The sequence below is a fragment of the Bison bison genome, unplaced genomic scaffold (genome assembly GCF_000754665.1).
Source record: "Bison bison bison isolate TAMUID 2011002044 unplaced genomic scaffold, Bison_UMD1.0 scf7180017864176, whole genome shotgun sequence".
In the NCBI taxonomy this organism is placed as follows: Eukaryota; Metazoa; Chordata; class Mammalia; order Artiodactyla; family Bovidae; genus Bison; species Bison bison.
In genome coordinates this window covers 2,019,036-2,035,541 of record NW_011494748.1, presented here as the reverse complement: position 1 = coordinate 2,035,541, position 16,506 = coordinate 2,019,036, and the positions used below count along the sequence as shown (strand labels likewise).

At 36.4% G+C, this 16,506-nt stretch overlaps 1 protein-coding gene across 2 annotated transcripts in view; it reads left to right on the top strand.

The window, feature by feature from the left end:
- Nucleotides 1-16,506, top strand: part of KLHL1 (kelch-like family member 1) — a 541,448-nt gene that overhangs the window by 508,054 nt on the left and 16,888 nt on the right. For both annotated transcript variants that reach the window (XM_010842287.1, XM_010842286.1), the window contains one exon: nt 8,379-8,591. In XM_010842287.1, coding sequence (XP_010840589.1) covers nt 8,379-8,591 — 213 coding nt within the window. The remainder of the gene's footprint in view (nt 1-8,378; nt 8,592-16,506) is intronic.

Here is a 16,506-nt window from a genome sequence, read left to right as displayed (position 1 = left end):
GTCCGACTCTTAGCGACCCCATGGATTGCAGCCTACCAGGCTCCTCCGTCCATGGGATTTTCCAGGCAAGAGTACTGGAGTGGGGTGCCATTGCCTTCTCCGATATATTCCTAAGTATTTTACTCTTTTCGTTGCAATGGTGAATGGAATTGTTTCCTTAATTTCTCTTTCTATTTTCTCATTATTAGTGTATAGGAATGCAAGGGATTTCTGTGTGTTGCTTTTATATCCTGCAACTTTACTATATTCATTGATTAGCTCTAGTAATTTTCTCGGAGAAGGCAATGGCACCCCACTCAAGTACTTTTGCCTGGAAAATCTCATGGATGGAGGTTCCTGGTGGGCTGCAGTCCATGGGGTCGTGGAGTTGGACACGACTGAGCGACTTCACTTTCACTTTTCACTTTCATGCATTGGAGAAGGAAATGGCAACCCACTCCAGTGTTCTTGCGGGGAGAATCCCAGGGACGGGGAAGCCTCATGGGCTGCCATCTATGGGGTCGCACAGAGTCGGACACGACTGAAGCGACTTAGCATAGTAATTATCTGGTGGAGTCTTTAGGGTTTTCTATGTAGAGGATCGTGTCATCTGCAAATAGTGAGAGTTTTACTTATTTTTTTCCAATTTGGATTCCTTTTATTTATTTTTCTTCTCTGATTGCTGTGGCCAAAACTTCCAAAACTGTGTTGAATAGTAGTGGTGAAAGTGGGCACCTTTGTCCTGTTCCTGACTTTAGGGGAAATGCTTTCAATTTTTCACCATTGAGGATAATGTTTGCTGTGGGTTTGTCATATATAGCTTTTATTATGTTGAGGTATATTCCTTCTATTCCTGCTCTCTAGAGAGTTTTTATCATAGATGGATGTTGAATTTTGTCAAAGTCTTTCTCTGCATCTATTGAAATATCATATGGCTTTTATTTTTCAATTTGTTAATGTGGTGTATTACTTTGATTGATTGGCAGATATTGAAGAATCCTTGCATCCCTGGGATAAAGCCCACTTGGTCATGGTGTATGATCTTTTTAATGTGTTGTTTGATTCTGATTGCTAGAATTTTGTTAAGGATTTTTGCATCTATGTTCATCAGTGATATTGGCTTATAGTTTTCTTTTGTGGCATCTTTGTCAGGTTTTGGAAGTAGGGTGATGGTGGCCTCATAGAATGAGTTTGGAAGTTTACCTGAACCCTTATAAAATCCACTCATTTAAAATTAACCTTTCCATCTTTTGTGTTCCTAAGACACATGATTGATACTTTTCTCTGCAATTTCTCAATATCTTATATCAGTGGAACTTAAACAGGTGCCTTTTCTTTGACAAGCATCATTTGTAAATCATTCTTTCTCAAGAATTAGAAATGAGTGCTTTGCTTTATTCATTAAAAATTACAAATACATACTTGCTATGATGACATATCAAAGAAAATAAATCTAACCCACCCTCAGAGAACTTACATTTATTAATATGGGGAATAAGAAATAGAAGAAGAAAGAAATTTAGAGTTGTAATAGGCATAGAGTGAGATTTGGCAAGAAAACTTTGAGGGATTAAAATGGAAGTGACTGTTTCTGCCAGCTTTTGGGTTAGTAAACTCTATCAGGTTGTGGGATGTAGCTCATAAACCTAAATTAATTTCGGTGTTTATAATCTTCAGAGATTTTTTTTTTTTAGAAAGTAGAGCCACTTTCTAATAAAATAAGGTAAGTGTTCTGCCTTACCTTAGTCATCTGCTATAATAACAATAAGTCCGTTATGTTTGGGGCAACAAATTATGCTCAGGACCTGAGATTGTCTTTGCCAATATTTTAAAAACAAAATCCCTGTAGGAAATTCACAAATGGATAGCATACAGGGTGATATATCTTAATAAGCTAATAAATAAATAACAAACCCATGTTAGATTAAATATACCATTGTTCCAGGCAAGGGGAGAAGATAAAAATACAGTTCAAATTTAGTTGAAATATATTCTTTCTGAGTTTTGGTTTCTGGAAGAGGTTTTGCCAACCAACAACTAATGTCCAGTGGGGCAGTTTTGCCAACCAAGAGCTAATGCCCAGTGAGCAGTGAAAAACTGTAAGTCCCTGAGTTGCTAGAACACCTTGCAGGGAACCCTGATGGTGTTTGTACTGAAGAGCAGGCTGATATTCCTGGGGTTCTTGCCTGATTTTTCACTGCTGCTGATAAAATAGTCACCTTAATTGTGACAGAAATTAATGCTCAAGGTCTTTGAAGAGCTAGATTGGCTTGGTTCAGGAGGAAACTCTGGAGTAACTCTCACAAACTCTGTATTTATAGTCTAAATATTCCCTCTGGTGTAGTTCTTGTCCACCGGCTTTTATTGAAAAACCCCCAGCTAGGGCCCCTCAGCAGCTGAGCTACTGTTTACAATCAGAGCACATGAGATGATAACATTCAGACACAATTTACTTCGTTCTTATATCAAAATAACTTTTCTTCTGAAAACAACTTTGCTTTTTGGTGATGAACAAATTGATTTGAAATTATAGTAAACCAATACACAACAAAGTCTGAGATTGAGTTTGCCACACATACCAACATTTGGCAACATTACCAACCAGGGTTCTTGGCCTTCCACAATTATTAGAAATTGATTAGCAGCCAGACAAAAAATTCAGTCAAGACTTTATTGAGGCTCCTGCTGCAGCAGTGGGGAAAAGAATAAAAAATAAATTCCCTTGCTGGCTTGGTCCCAGTGGGAGGCAAGCTCCTTCCTTATACAGAATGAGGGTAGGGCCAAGTCCAGGGGATGGGCCAGAGGGGCAGCTTAGGTATTTTGCCCACCCCTGAGGCAAAGTTTTAGGCAGGGGACATGCACACTATTCTGCTTTTCTCAAGGCTCTTCAAAAGTGGCAGTTAGGTTGTTTTGTATCTTCTCTCCAGAATTTGTCCTAACTGTGCATGTGTGCAGTTATTTTTAGTCCCATAGAGTTTCTCTACATTTTGTTTCTCAAGCTATATCCAGGTGCAAGGACTGCCACATTTCAGCAAAGCATTCCAGATTCTAGGCCTGTCTCAAGTGGGAATAAAAGCAGTCATGCAGCCAATTGTGTAAGCTTACTGAAATCCCTCTCACTGTATTGTCAGACACTCCTCAAGAACCTCTCATGGAAATTACTCACTAAAAGGCACATGCAGGAGTATTCTGGTAGCAGGTATGACAAGCCTGGGGTGAGATGAAAGAGTTCTCCATCAATTGAAAAACAAAAGACCAAACAAAGTTCTGGATCTAGAGTTTTTTCTAAGGTGTTATACATACCACAATTTCTATAACCATCCCTCAAGTTATGTATGTGTCATTGAGTTATGATAAAGTATGTGTGTGTGGATTAGTCTCTCAGTCACATCCAACTCTTTGTCACCCCATGAACTATAGCTTGCCAGGCTCTGCTGTCCATGAAATTCTCCATAGGAGAATACTGGACTGGGTTGCCATTCCCTTCTCTAGGGTACCTTCCAACCCAGGGATTGAACCTAGGTCTCTCATATTGCAGGCAGATTGTTTATCATCTGAGCCACCAGGGAAGCCAGTGATAAAATATGCCACATATTAAATAACTTTCCCTAGAATACAGATTATAAATAACAGATTTCTGGGGAAAAGACAAAATGGGATAAAAAAAGACTTTCTCTTGGAGATGTACCTGAACTGATTAATGAGAGAAAAATGAACAGTAATCCACCTTATATAATAACAAGATACCTAGGACAGAATCCACAATGGCACACAGTGCTGGAAAGGATCTAGTGCTATGACAGAAGCTTCTAATTGCCTCTTAATACTCATTCACTCTTTTTTATATAAATAGTATGCACAGCACTGTTAGCTAGGCAGGAGACCACCTAAAATAAAGACAAATTTTCCCAGCACCTGATCAATCAGGTATTGTCATGTAGCTACTTAAAAGATGAAACTTAAAGGGGAAGGATTATATTCCTTCTATTTCTCCTCTATCTTTCTGTTTGAACTATTGTTGTAATAGTTAGAACTCTACCATCAGGACCAGAACAATTGTAGAAAATTCTCCACAAAGCTTTAATATTGTTACACATTTCAAGGCAAAAAAAAAAAAAAAGAAAGAAAGAAAAAGACAACTTTTTTTTCAACATATTTTCAAGGTTATTTGTAAATGTAATAGCTTTGGAAGATAGCAATGTCTTTTTGAGGGACAGAGAGCAGATTCGTTCCTTGACTGAAATAATAAACACAATATTGCCCTTCAGAGCAACAAGTTTGCTGGCAATCCCTTTAAAGATGATAATTAAAAACTCCAGATGTGAAAAAACGCCCTCTAAGTAAACGGCATTCACCCAAATCTCTCTGCATCACCCTGGTGGGACTAGGGAATGGCAATCCACTCCAGTATTCTTGCTTGGAGAATTCCATGGACAGAGAAGCCTGGTGGGCTACAGTCCTTGGGGTGGCAAAAGTCACACAAAGCTTAGCACGTAAGTCATCCTACAGATGATAGATTGAAAGTTGGAAGCAGCCTGGATCTCAACATATCAACAAACCCTCCTTACATTTGAACTCATATCTTTAAATAATGCAGAATTTATTTCCTCCAACTGCCATATTGTATGGACAACCATACCCCAAAGACATTGCAGGTTTGATTCCAGACTACTGTAATAAAGCATATATTGCGATAAATGGAGTCACACATTTTTTTTGTTTGTTTGTTGTTTCCCAGTGCATATGAAAATTGTATTTACACTATTGTTGTTCAGTCACTAAGTCGTGCCTGACTCTGCAACTCCATGGACTGTAGCAAACAAGGTCTCCCTATCCCACACCATCTCCCAGACTTCACCCAAGTTCATGACCATTGAGTCAGTGATGCTATCCAACTGTCTCATCCTCTGCTGCCTTCTTCTCTTTTTGCCTTCAATCTTTCCCATCATTAGGGTCTTTTCCAGTGAGTAGGCTCTTTGCATTAGGTAGCCAAAATATTGGAGCTTCGGCTTCAGCATCAGTCCTTCCAATGAATATTCAGGGTTCATTTCCCTTATGATTGACTGGGTGAATCTCCTTGTTGTCCAAAGGACTCAAATCTTCTCCAGAACCACGGTTCAAAAGCGCCAATTCTTCGGCGCTCAGCCTTCTTTATGGTACAACTCTCACATCAGAACCTGACCACTAGAAAAACATAGCTTTGACTACATAGGCCTTTGTCAGCAAATTTACACTAAACCATAGTTTATTAAGTTTGAAATGGCATTATGTCTTTACAAACAATCTACACACCTTACTTAATTTTCAAAAGTACTTTATTATTTGAAAATGCAGAATTCACATATAACTTTGTTATGTTAAAAAATGCAATATTTGCAAAATGTGACAAGGTGGAGTACAATCAAAGGCAATAAATGCATAAATTATACATAAAATGACATATGCCTGTACTAGAATTTAAAATATATGGCACTGAGATGGGCAACTGGCAACTAGATCTCAAAATAGGAAGGCCTGTTTACTAAAGTTTATGTAAAAGTTTTCTGTAAAGCTGAATAAACACATAATTTAGGGAAAATGGTATGAAAGATTCATTCATTGTCAGCAAAATTCTAGAAGAGTTTACTTAAGGCTATTTTTGACCTCCTGCCAATTTTTGCATGCAAGGAGGGACATACTGATCAATATTCACAGCAAACTGATTTATGACACTAATGTCTCCTGAGAATGTTATTTTTTTTTTGTCCTTATTGTGTCCAAATGAAATTCCAACTCCATTGCACAGCATACAATGCTCTTCATTTTCAGTCAGTCCTTTTTATCCTAGCAGCCATCTCTCCTTTCCCCTGTTTACTACCATCTGTTCCATCAATATGACATACTTGCCACTCTTTATTTATCATGTGCTATGACCTTTCATGTCCCTTGTCTTTACACATAATGCTTTCCCTGTATGTAACACTTTTCCCTATTTCTTTATCTTACAAATTTCTACTCATCGTTCAACTCTAAGTTAAAAATGTCATGTTTCCTTTTCTTGCCATGAAACTGTCAGATGTCACTTTTTATTTTGTCAGTGCCTTTATTTCTAGTATCAGATTCTTCTCTGCTCTTCATATTCTCAACATTTAATTTGTCATTGTAGTGAAATAAAATAGGGAACCATTCTAAATTATGATTAAATAGTTTGTCAGAGGAGATCTGAGAAGATAACCTTGGATAATTGCTGATGAATTTTTATGTATGCATTACACTTTTTTCTAACTGCAAAATCTTTTCTAGTATTGAAATACATCCGTTGGTTTTAATAAAGACTCCATTAAAGCAGTCCAAAATGACACTTTCATCTTTTCTATACAATTTTCTCATTTCTTTTTCAGATTATTTAAGGAAAAAAATGTAGTATATTTATTCTTTTCCAGCAGCTTTGCCCTAGTATTAATAATTTATATTGCATTATCCAAACTAATTTCATTGTTAATCTGTAGACTACATAATACTAAAGAACATTAAAATGGACTTCCCTGGTGGCTCAGACGGTAAAGTGTCTTGCTTACAATGTGGGAGACCTGGGTTCAATCCCTGGGTCGGGAAGATACTCTGGAGAAGGAAATGGCAACCCACTCCAGTACTCTTGCCTGGAAAATCCCATGGACAGAGGAGCCTGGTAGGCTACAGTCCATGGGGTCCCAAAGAATGGACATGACTGAGTGACTTCACTTTCTTTCTGTGCTCGATTCGGCAGCACATATACTAAAATTGGAACGATACAGAGAAGAACATTAAAATGGACTTTTACCATGTGAAATAAAATACTGATGACCTAGGTTACACTTTAGTAAATTATAAAATAACAGCTGCTGCTGCTGCTAAGTTGCTTCAGTCGTGTCCGACTCTGTGCGACCCCATAGACGGCAGCCCACCAGGCTCCTCCTTCCATGGGATTTTGGCTTCCTCTTTCACTTAGGGTCAATGACTACATTTGTTTTAGAGAATAGACAAAATCTAAACACCTGTGTGAAGTCCCTGTACCTGAACCCATCAGCTCATCTCCCACCCTGCCCATAATCTCTGCTCCTGCTGCTCTGGCCTCTGCTGCCCTTGAAACTTTGTACTCATCTGTTTGAATGTGAAAGTGTTAGTCGCTCAGTCATGTTCTACTCTTTATGACAATATGGAGTGCCAGCCTCCTCTGTTTAGCTGGCTTCAAATTTTCCCCTCTTAGAAGTTCCTGCACTCACCTCCAACCACTATTATTCTCATGAAATTCTTGGACAAACTTTTTCTTCCCAATGAGACCTTTTCTGGTGTTTAAAATTGTGACCACATTTTAATTGTAATTGATATTTACAGTTCTAACTCTCATTCCCACCAGTTTCACTCCTGGTCCCACTTTCCTGCTCTGTGTCAACAGTGTGTATTCTGTCTGTATACCCTCTAGTAGAATTGAGTGCAGGGAATTTTCTTCTTGTTTTGTTTATGGATACATTCACAAAATTTTGGATGGTATGTGACATATACTAGGCCTTCAAACTTATGTGCTGAATAAATGGGTAAATAAATAAATACAACTCTGTATCTTAATGTGATCCAATCTTCATGACTGGGATCAAATAAGCAAAACTTATTTTTATTAGGAATGGATGATGTATTTCTACTTCTGTATTTATGAATGTATTTTAAGTAAAATTTATGCTGTAATACATATTTTCCTGGGTTCTGATCATAACTCTCAGTAATGAAATAGCAAAATAAGTGCATCAAGTAAGTTTCAGCAATATTTACTCAGGCTAATATTGTTGTACTCTTTTTTTCCTATAAAGTTTTGTCTGTACAGATTACACATTAGCTATAGTATAGACACTAATTAAGATAGTATGACAATATGTGTATAGATTATTTCATTTATTTAATGTTCTAAACTATGAATACAGAGCACAAGAAGTAAGCATGATCTACATACTGGAAAAATCAATTGCTGAATAACAAGTAAAATAATTGATTTTTTTCTGATTATCCTCATTTTCAAGAGAAATTGAAAATAAATATCTTACTATTTTTACAATAGACATTCCTTGATATTTATTAAAATAATACATTAAGATTATTTAATTACATATGTAAAAACAGTTTTAATCTAATATTCTAGAAATAGTAGTTAGAAAACTATAGTAGTTTAAATTTCATCTAGTATACAGTATATTAGAATCATAAGAAGTCCAGGTATAGGAAATTAGTTATAGAGTACCTTTAACAAAAATTTCCATGCGAAGTAACATTTTTTAACACATTGGAGGCTCAGGTTGTGATTGAAATTTTATTTTTCAAGGAATTTTCCTTTCCTCCATTTGTCATATAGACTGATATACTAAATCATGTTTTCTCAATTGTGTTTTTAGGTTGTATTCAGTTGGTGGTCGTGATGGAAGCTCCTGTTTGAGTTCAATGGAATACTATGATCCTCACACAAATAAGTGGAATATGTGTGCTCCAATGTGTAAGCGGAGAGGGGGTGTAGGAGTGGCCACATGCGATGGTTTCCTTTATGCAGTAGGAGGTCATGATGCTCCTGCTTCAAATCACTGTTCTCGGCTACTAGACTATGTAGAAAGGTGAGAACCCAATGCATGGTTAAAATGAAAGACAGAATGTGAATTACATTGATACCTAATGCAAGTGACCATATCAACAAAATATGCCCAATCTGCCTAAGCTAAGAAAGTTAATTCAACTCCTAGAGCTGTTTCATTAGTCTCTTTCTTTCTCCTTCTCTCTCTTTCTCTTGCTCATGTATCACACAAACACACACACACAATATACTATGTCTTATTTTTTCTTTCCTCATCGTCATTCCTTCCCTCCTTCTTTCTTTCTTTCTTACCTTTTCAACTAATATTTTTTGAAATCTTACAATTTTATTCACATAATCCTAAAGTAATCTTTAAACGTCTCATGAATACATTTTATTTTTTAATTTAAATTTATTTATTTTAATTGGAGGCTAATTACTTTACAATATTGTATTGGTTTCGCCATACGTCAACAAAAAGTTCATTTAAAATAAAGCTGTAAGTACTTTTTAAATGTATGAATGCCTGTTAATTTTCTTTAAAAAATTGAATATTTCATTTATTTGTTTTATTCATCCTGTCGTATTCGTTCTACTACTCACTTCAAATTTACAAAGATGAATTATGAGCTTTGTTTAATGCCATACCTTTCACAATGTAAGACAGATTTATTAAAACTGTATTCTCTATAATTTTGAAGTATAACAGAAATATAGATCCTCTTTTAACTCTTCCTAAAAATGGCAGGTGCACAGAGGTTGGAGTGAAAAGTCACCTTGGCTTCAGTCTTGGTCCAACAATGGACACACTTCTGGCATGGTTATAACAAATTTCTCTTTCACAGCTGCACATCGCTTAGCACTATTATGTCATGTGCAGTAAGAGTTAGAGAGACTTTTAGTGATATTTATATTTTCAACTGGACATGGAAAGATAGACTAGTTCCAAATTGGAAAAGGGGTACATCAAGGCTGTATATTGTCACCCTGTTTGTTTAACTTATATGCAGAGTACATCATGAGAAATGCTAGGCTGGATAAAGCACAAGCTGGAATCAAGATTGCCAGGAGAAATATCAATAACCTCAGATATGCAGAGGACAGCACCCTTATGGCAGAAACTGAAGAAGAACTAAAGACCCTCTTGATGAAAGTCAAAGGGGAGAGTGAAAAAGTTGGCTTAAAGCTCAACATTCAGAAAACGAAGATCATGGCATCTGGTCCCATAACTTCATGGCAAATAGATGGGGAAACAATTGAAACAGTGACAGACTTTATCTTCTTGGGCTCCAAAATCACGGCAGATGGTGACTGCAGCCATGAAATTAAGACACTTGTTCTTTGGAAGAAAAGTTATAACCAACCTAGACAGCTTATTAAAAAGCAGACTTTTGCCAACAAAAGTCCATCTAGTCAAAGTTTTGGTTTTCTCTTGTAGTCGCGTATGGATGTGAGAGTTGGACTATAAAGAAAACTGAGCACCAAAGAATTGATGCTTTTGAACTGTGCTATTGGAGAAGACTCTTGAGGGTCCCTTGGACTGCACAGAGATCCAACCAGTCCATCCTAAAGGAAATCAGTCCTGAATATTCATTGGAAGGACTGATGCTGAAGCTGAAATTCCAATATTTTGGCCACCTAATGCAAAGATCTGACTCATTTGAAATGACCCTGATGCTGGGAAAGATTGAAGACTGGAGGAGAAGGGGACAACAGAAGATGAGATGGTTGGTTGGCATCACCGACTCACTGGGCATGAGTTTGAGTAAAGTCCAGGAACTGGTGATGGAAAGGGAACCCGGGCTTGTAGTCCATGGGGTCTCAAAGAGTTAGACATGACTGAGCAACTGAACTGATTACATAAGGAAACATGTTGATATATGAAGAAGTGAGATTAGAGAATACTGAAATTATTTTTTTAATCAGCTGGAATAGGATAAGTAATGCTATTGTAGTGAATAACTTCAAAATTCTCAGTGACTTCACACTGTAAGCTCTTTTTCTTTTTCATGCCACATATCTATGAAAGCCATGATTTTATTACTCTGGTACTCAGAATGAGATATAAGATAAAATACGAGCACCTGTTGGTTTCAATGTCAGAAGGGAAAAGCCAGAGAGTAGTACTACATTGTTCATCCATTCATAAAGATTCAATCTTCAAATATTAAAAATACAATTTTCCTTTATTTATGCTTTGTTGAAAACTCAGTCTCATGGCCACTGAAATTTTCAGAGTGTGGGAAGACATTATCTGACGTTGTACCTGGGAGAAGAACAAGAGATGTCTGGCATATCATACTGATGAACATAGCAATTTTCCTCTTAATATTAGGAGACCACATCCTTTATATTTATGTCTGTTAGCAGAATAGACAGTGGGAGAAGGGGGCTATCTCTCATTTATGATTTTTTTTCTAAAAATGAATGAGCATTTTTACTGAGAATAAAGTCATTGAAAGAGATAGTTTATAGCAAACAGGCTCTGTTCAAACTTGAGGTCCTTCTTGGATAAACATGTCTAACAATATTGTTACTCTATGAAATGGACTGCAGATTTACATATATATATATAAAGAATGGCATTAAGCTCACCATAGTTTCATTCCACCATTATCTTATCCAGTGAAATTAGGAACTAGAGGTACTACAGTGAGGATGGTGGCCAGAATACAAATTAATAGATGTATACTTTTACACACACACATATAATCATTTATTTTAAAATACTGCCAACAGAATGGCAGGTTATTCACATTTTCCTCTGTAAAATTCTTGGGAAAAAATGACAAAGAAGAGGAATATGACAAGCGTCTGAATTTCACAGCAAATATCTTATATGTAAATGTCACTAATTAAATGATATTTCATACACATATTCTTTCCTAAGTTTACTCTCTAATGTATTAAAATGGTGTTTGTGAACAGAGGCATAAATAATACAGTCTAGGAATACATTTATAAAGCAAGATTATATTTAAATAAGTGTAGTTATTTTAAGTTATAGGAGTACAGTAAGAATGAATAGCTTAAGTAATGCAGAAGCACACAGCACCATTATTATTCTTATCCAAGCTCATACCATGTGTCAGGTTGATAACATTTTTGCACTTTTTATGAGATATATTCTATATTGATGATTTCACATGTAAATCATCAATAAATCAGGATACATAATGTTGCCCTTGTAGAATTACTTTGCACATATAATGTAAGGAATGTTTCTTAGTGTATAACCACAGGCAAACAAATCATTAGGAATAGCAGATAGTGTAAATGCGGTTTTATAGATAAATAAATAGGTACACAGACCAAAATTGTTTTACAATGATTTCTTATAGAAGTGTGTATGTGTGCATACTCACTTGTATCCAATTCTTTGTGACCCTATGGAGAGAGCCCACCAGGGTTTCTCTGTCCATTGGATTTTCCAGGAAAAAATACTGGAGTGAGTTGCTATTTCCTTCTCTACTTATAAGAATGTAAATACATTATAAACTAGTAAAGTACAGTTATATAACATCTATCAAAAATTGTAGAATTGGGCTTCCTTAAGTGCAAGGAACCTTGGTATCTTAAAGCAGAACAGAAAAGACAGCAGGGACTGAATAAGAACAGGGAATCTAGAATAGCTAATGGAAGAGTAAAATCTAATGTTGCAGACAAGCCTCACTCTAGTGAGAATGTCTTAGTGAACAAAATCAGTGTCCAAAAATACAGGAAGTTCTAGCAGAATTTAGATTCAGAAAGTAAAATTCATTAGAAAGAGCACATTCATCAATCTATTTACTTATTCAATAACTATTGCTTTGGGTGTACTTTTCACTGTACTATATCTTAAAATGTTTTAGAATAAAGAGATAAGGAAATGAATAATTAGAATTTTAAGATCACAAACAAATTGGGAAATTAGGCAAAGGACTGGAAAATATGCTCAAAGACGATTCTAATAAGAGACCAGGACCATCTTTGTCCTTTAATCTGCATATCAGTAATGAAATGTAATAGGAAAGGGGTGCCAAGATCAAAGGAACTTCCTAAACTCGCCTTTGAAGTACCCACTTTGTTTCCTCCAATCTTTTCCCCTTAGAGTAGCCAGAGGAATATTTTCATGATGCAGAATTGGCAGAATTGAAGTGCAATGGAGTTTTCCTTTGTTTCAATTGTATCAACATAATAAAAAATTATTTGTTTTGCAACAATTTTCCCACTAAAACAGATTCTATGTGCTGGTCAAGATCATCTTGTCTATTCCTATATTCTTCCACTTGGCTCAATTCCTGGCACTGATTAAGCAATCAACAAACATTTATTGAGTCATTAGACAATAAGTAAAAAATAAATAAATAAATAAAACCCTTAAATTTCTCCAAGGAAAAATCTCATGAGATATACTGTAAATAGGTAGTCAGAAAGATAGATAGATAGATAGATTTTAAAAGAAATGGATGGATGGCCGTTTGGATGGACTGATGGAAAGATATGTAGATAAATTTTGACTTTTTATTTCTCTATTTGTATGTGAATAGCCATTTCCATCATCATAAGCTGAGGATTCTTGATTTATATATATTTTAGACATACTTTTAATAGAAAATTTTTGATGGGACAAAAATATTAAGTAAGCATTATTCAGGTATTAGTTGAAAATTATATCGTACTGATAAACACTATTAACAATGCTCACAATTTTTTATATATTGCTTATAATAAGTATAAACATTTGTTCAAAATCTACCAAACTCCTAAGTCATAACTGAAAAAGTCGTATAAAATAACAGTGTGCTATGTGCTTAGTCATACCTGACTCTTTGTGACCCCATGGGCTGTAGTCTGCCTGGTTCTTCTGTCCATGGGAATTCATTACTGTCATCATGCATATGTGCATGCTAAGTCACTTCAGTTGTGTCCAACTCTGTGCGACCCCATGGACTGTAGCCCACCCAGTTCTTCTGTCCATGGGATTCTCCAGGCAAGAATACTGAAGTGGGATGCCATGCCCTCTTCCAGGGTACCTTCCTGACCCAGCCCGCCTCTCTTATATCTAACCTGCACTGACAGGGGGGTTCTTTACCACTTACATCACCTGGGAAGCTGATCTTTGTTAAAAAAATAAAATAACAAGATTTACTGTCTTTACATGTAGTATAAATGCATTACCCACTTAATTAAATAATTCTTTTAAAAGTACCATAAATATTAACATATAAAGCAAGAATCAGATTTTGAAGTTTTCATTTCTCCTGATTTCTCATTGCAAACTTTTGATTTCGATATGATACAAGAATTTCTGAGCACCGAAGACAGATGATAAAGGAGAGGCTTATTTTAATTTTAATTATGGATGCTTAGTTATACCAAGGCTTATATGGTGTATTCATATATTAATTCATATTTGTATTTTTATATGAGGTCCTAATTTTGTACAAAAATGTATTTACTTGAATTGTTTAAGGTTAAAATGTTAGGTAGACACTTTTGCACTTTTAATAAGTATTAATTTTTATTCTCTTTAAGATATTATTGTTAGAGCCAGTCAAATGAGTATAGCATGAAAAGACTAACTGGGTTTTTTGCCATTGCTTTTCTATTATTGTGCATGTATAATCTTTGCTATTTCTTTGATAGCTAATTATGTTCAAATTTTTATAGAAACATATACAATAGATGGAGATCCTTCTACATTAAAAGAGGGGCCCTACTTTATATATAGATGCAATAATTATTAACCTAGGCCATAGCTATACTACTTTATGTTTGTGATTAGATATTTGCCTCAATGGTTTGTGAGGCCAGTGTTATCTTTGGAGTGAAAATTTGGACACAGGGAGTGGCAGATTAATCGGCTGTCTTAGGATATTGTGCCTGGAATTCTGGCTTTGAAGGAAGACATGAAAATACAAAATGTGATGTCTTATACAGATGGAAGGATATCAACCTTGGTATCAAACTGTAAATTTTATTTTCATGTTGAGACAGCTATTTCAGTTCAGTTCAGTTCAGTCGCTCAGTCGTGTCTGACTCTTTGTGACCCCATAAATCGCCACGCCAGGCCTCTCTGTCCATCACCAACTCCCGGAGTTCACTCAAGCTCACGTCCATCGAGTCAGTGATGCCATCCAGCCATCTCATCCTCTGTTGTCCCCTTTTCCTCCTGCCCCCAATACTTCCCAGCATCAGATTCTTTTCCAGTGAGTCAACTCTGCTACGTTACACAGTTAAAATTTCACTCCCATGTCTAAAAGTGAAAAATTGAAACTGCTTAGGATACAGAGAAAGCAAGCTCCCCCAAATCAAATGCCTAATAAGAAAGCTTGGATAACATTATCTATTTTCTGAAGTCTAGAAAAGAAAAGCTAGACAGTGATCAACAGTATAGTATTTTAATTTAGTAGGAGAAGGTTTTAAGTTCACATATGTCTTGTTATATTTCTCTAAAATTCTCCTTATTCACCTCTTATATTAAATAAAACTTATACTATCAAAACTTATTTTGATAATGGGTTTGAAATTAGAAGTGAGAATAAAATACTTTCAGTTCCTTTCTTATAACTTTCCATGTCTGACTAGAGATGAATTTTTGCCTATGTATCAGTTAAAAGGCACTACTCTATCTAGCAGCAACTAACAGAGTCATTCAAATTCTCCTCCTGTTCTGAGTGGCTTACATCAACATGACTGGTAGCAGTGTTTTAATATTTTGCTTTAAAATTATGCCCCAAATCATGATACCACCACTACCATCATTCAATTCAATTCAGTCTCTCAGTCATGTCCGACTTTTTGCAACCCCATGAATCGCAGCACACCAGGCCTCCCTGTCCATCACCAACTCCCAGAGTTCACTCAAGCTCAAATCCATCGAGTCAGTGATGCCATCCAGCCATCTTATCCTCTGTTGTCCCCTTCTCCTCCTGCCCCCAACCCCTCCCAGCATCAGAGTCTTTTCCAGTGAGTCAACTGTTCGCATGAGGTGGGCAAAGTACTGGAGTTTCAGCTTTAGCATCATTCCTTCCAAAGAAATCCCAAGGCTGATCACCTTCAGAATGGACTGGTTGGATCTCCTTGCAGTCCAAGAGACTCTCAAGAGTCTTCTCCAACAGAGTCTTCTCCAACACCACAGTTCAAAAGCATCAATTCTTTGGCACTCAGCCTTCTTCACAGTCCAACTCTCACATCCATACATGACCACAGGAAAAACCAGCCTGGGTTTGAATCCTAATTCTACCACTTAATAATTTTAAATGTTGTTTCTTAATCTCTCTGTGCTCCAGTTTTCCCATCTGTAAAATGGGGTTAATAATAGTACCATTGTAAGGATGTGAAGTCCTTAGAGCAGTACCCGGCATGTCTGCCCTGAAAAAGCTTATTGAATGCACATTCACACATTGGTCCAGATAATTACAGTACCTATTATAATAAGATAATACTGCAGGTTCTTTTAAAGGAGGATATTATGGATTTTTTAATTTAAATCTTGTATTGGGGTATAGCCAGTTAACAATGTGCTGATAGTTTCAGGTGAATGGTGGAGGAACTCAGCCTGATGTATACTTGTTTCCATTCTCCTCCAAATCCTCACGCCCTCCAGGCAGGCACGTAAGGGTGAGCAGAGTTCCAAGTACTATACAATAGGTTTTTGTTGGTTATCCATTTTAAATATAGCAATGTTTACCTGACCTTCCCAAAGTCCTTAACTATCCCGTTCCCCACTGGCAACCATGAGTTCATTCTCCAAGTCTCTTGAGTCTGTTTTGTAAGTTCATTTGTATCATTTCTTTTTAGATTCCACATACAAGGACTGTCATATGATATTCCTCCCCTGCCTGACTTCCTTCACTCAGTGTGACACTCCCTGCATCCATCCATGTTGCTGCAAATGGCCTTATTTCATTCTTTTTAATGGCTGAGTAGTATTCCATTGTGTGTGTGTGTGTGTGTGTGTGTGTGTGTGTGTG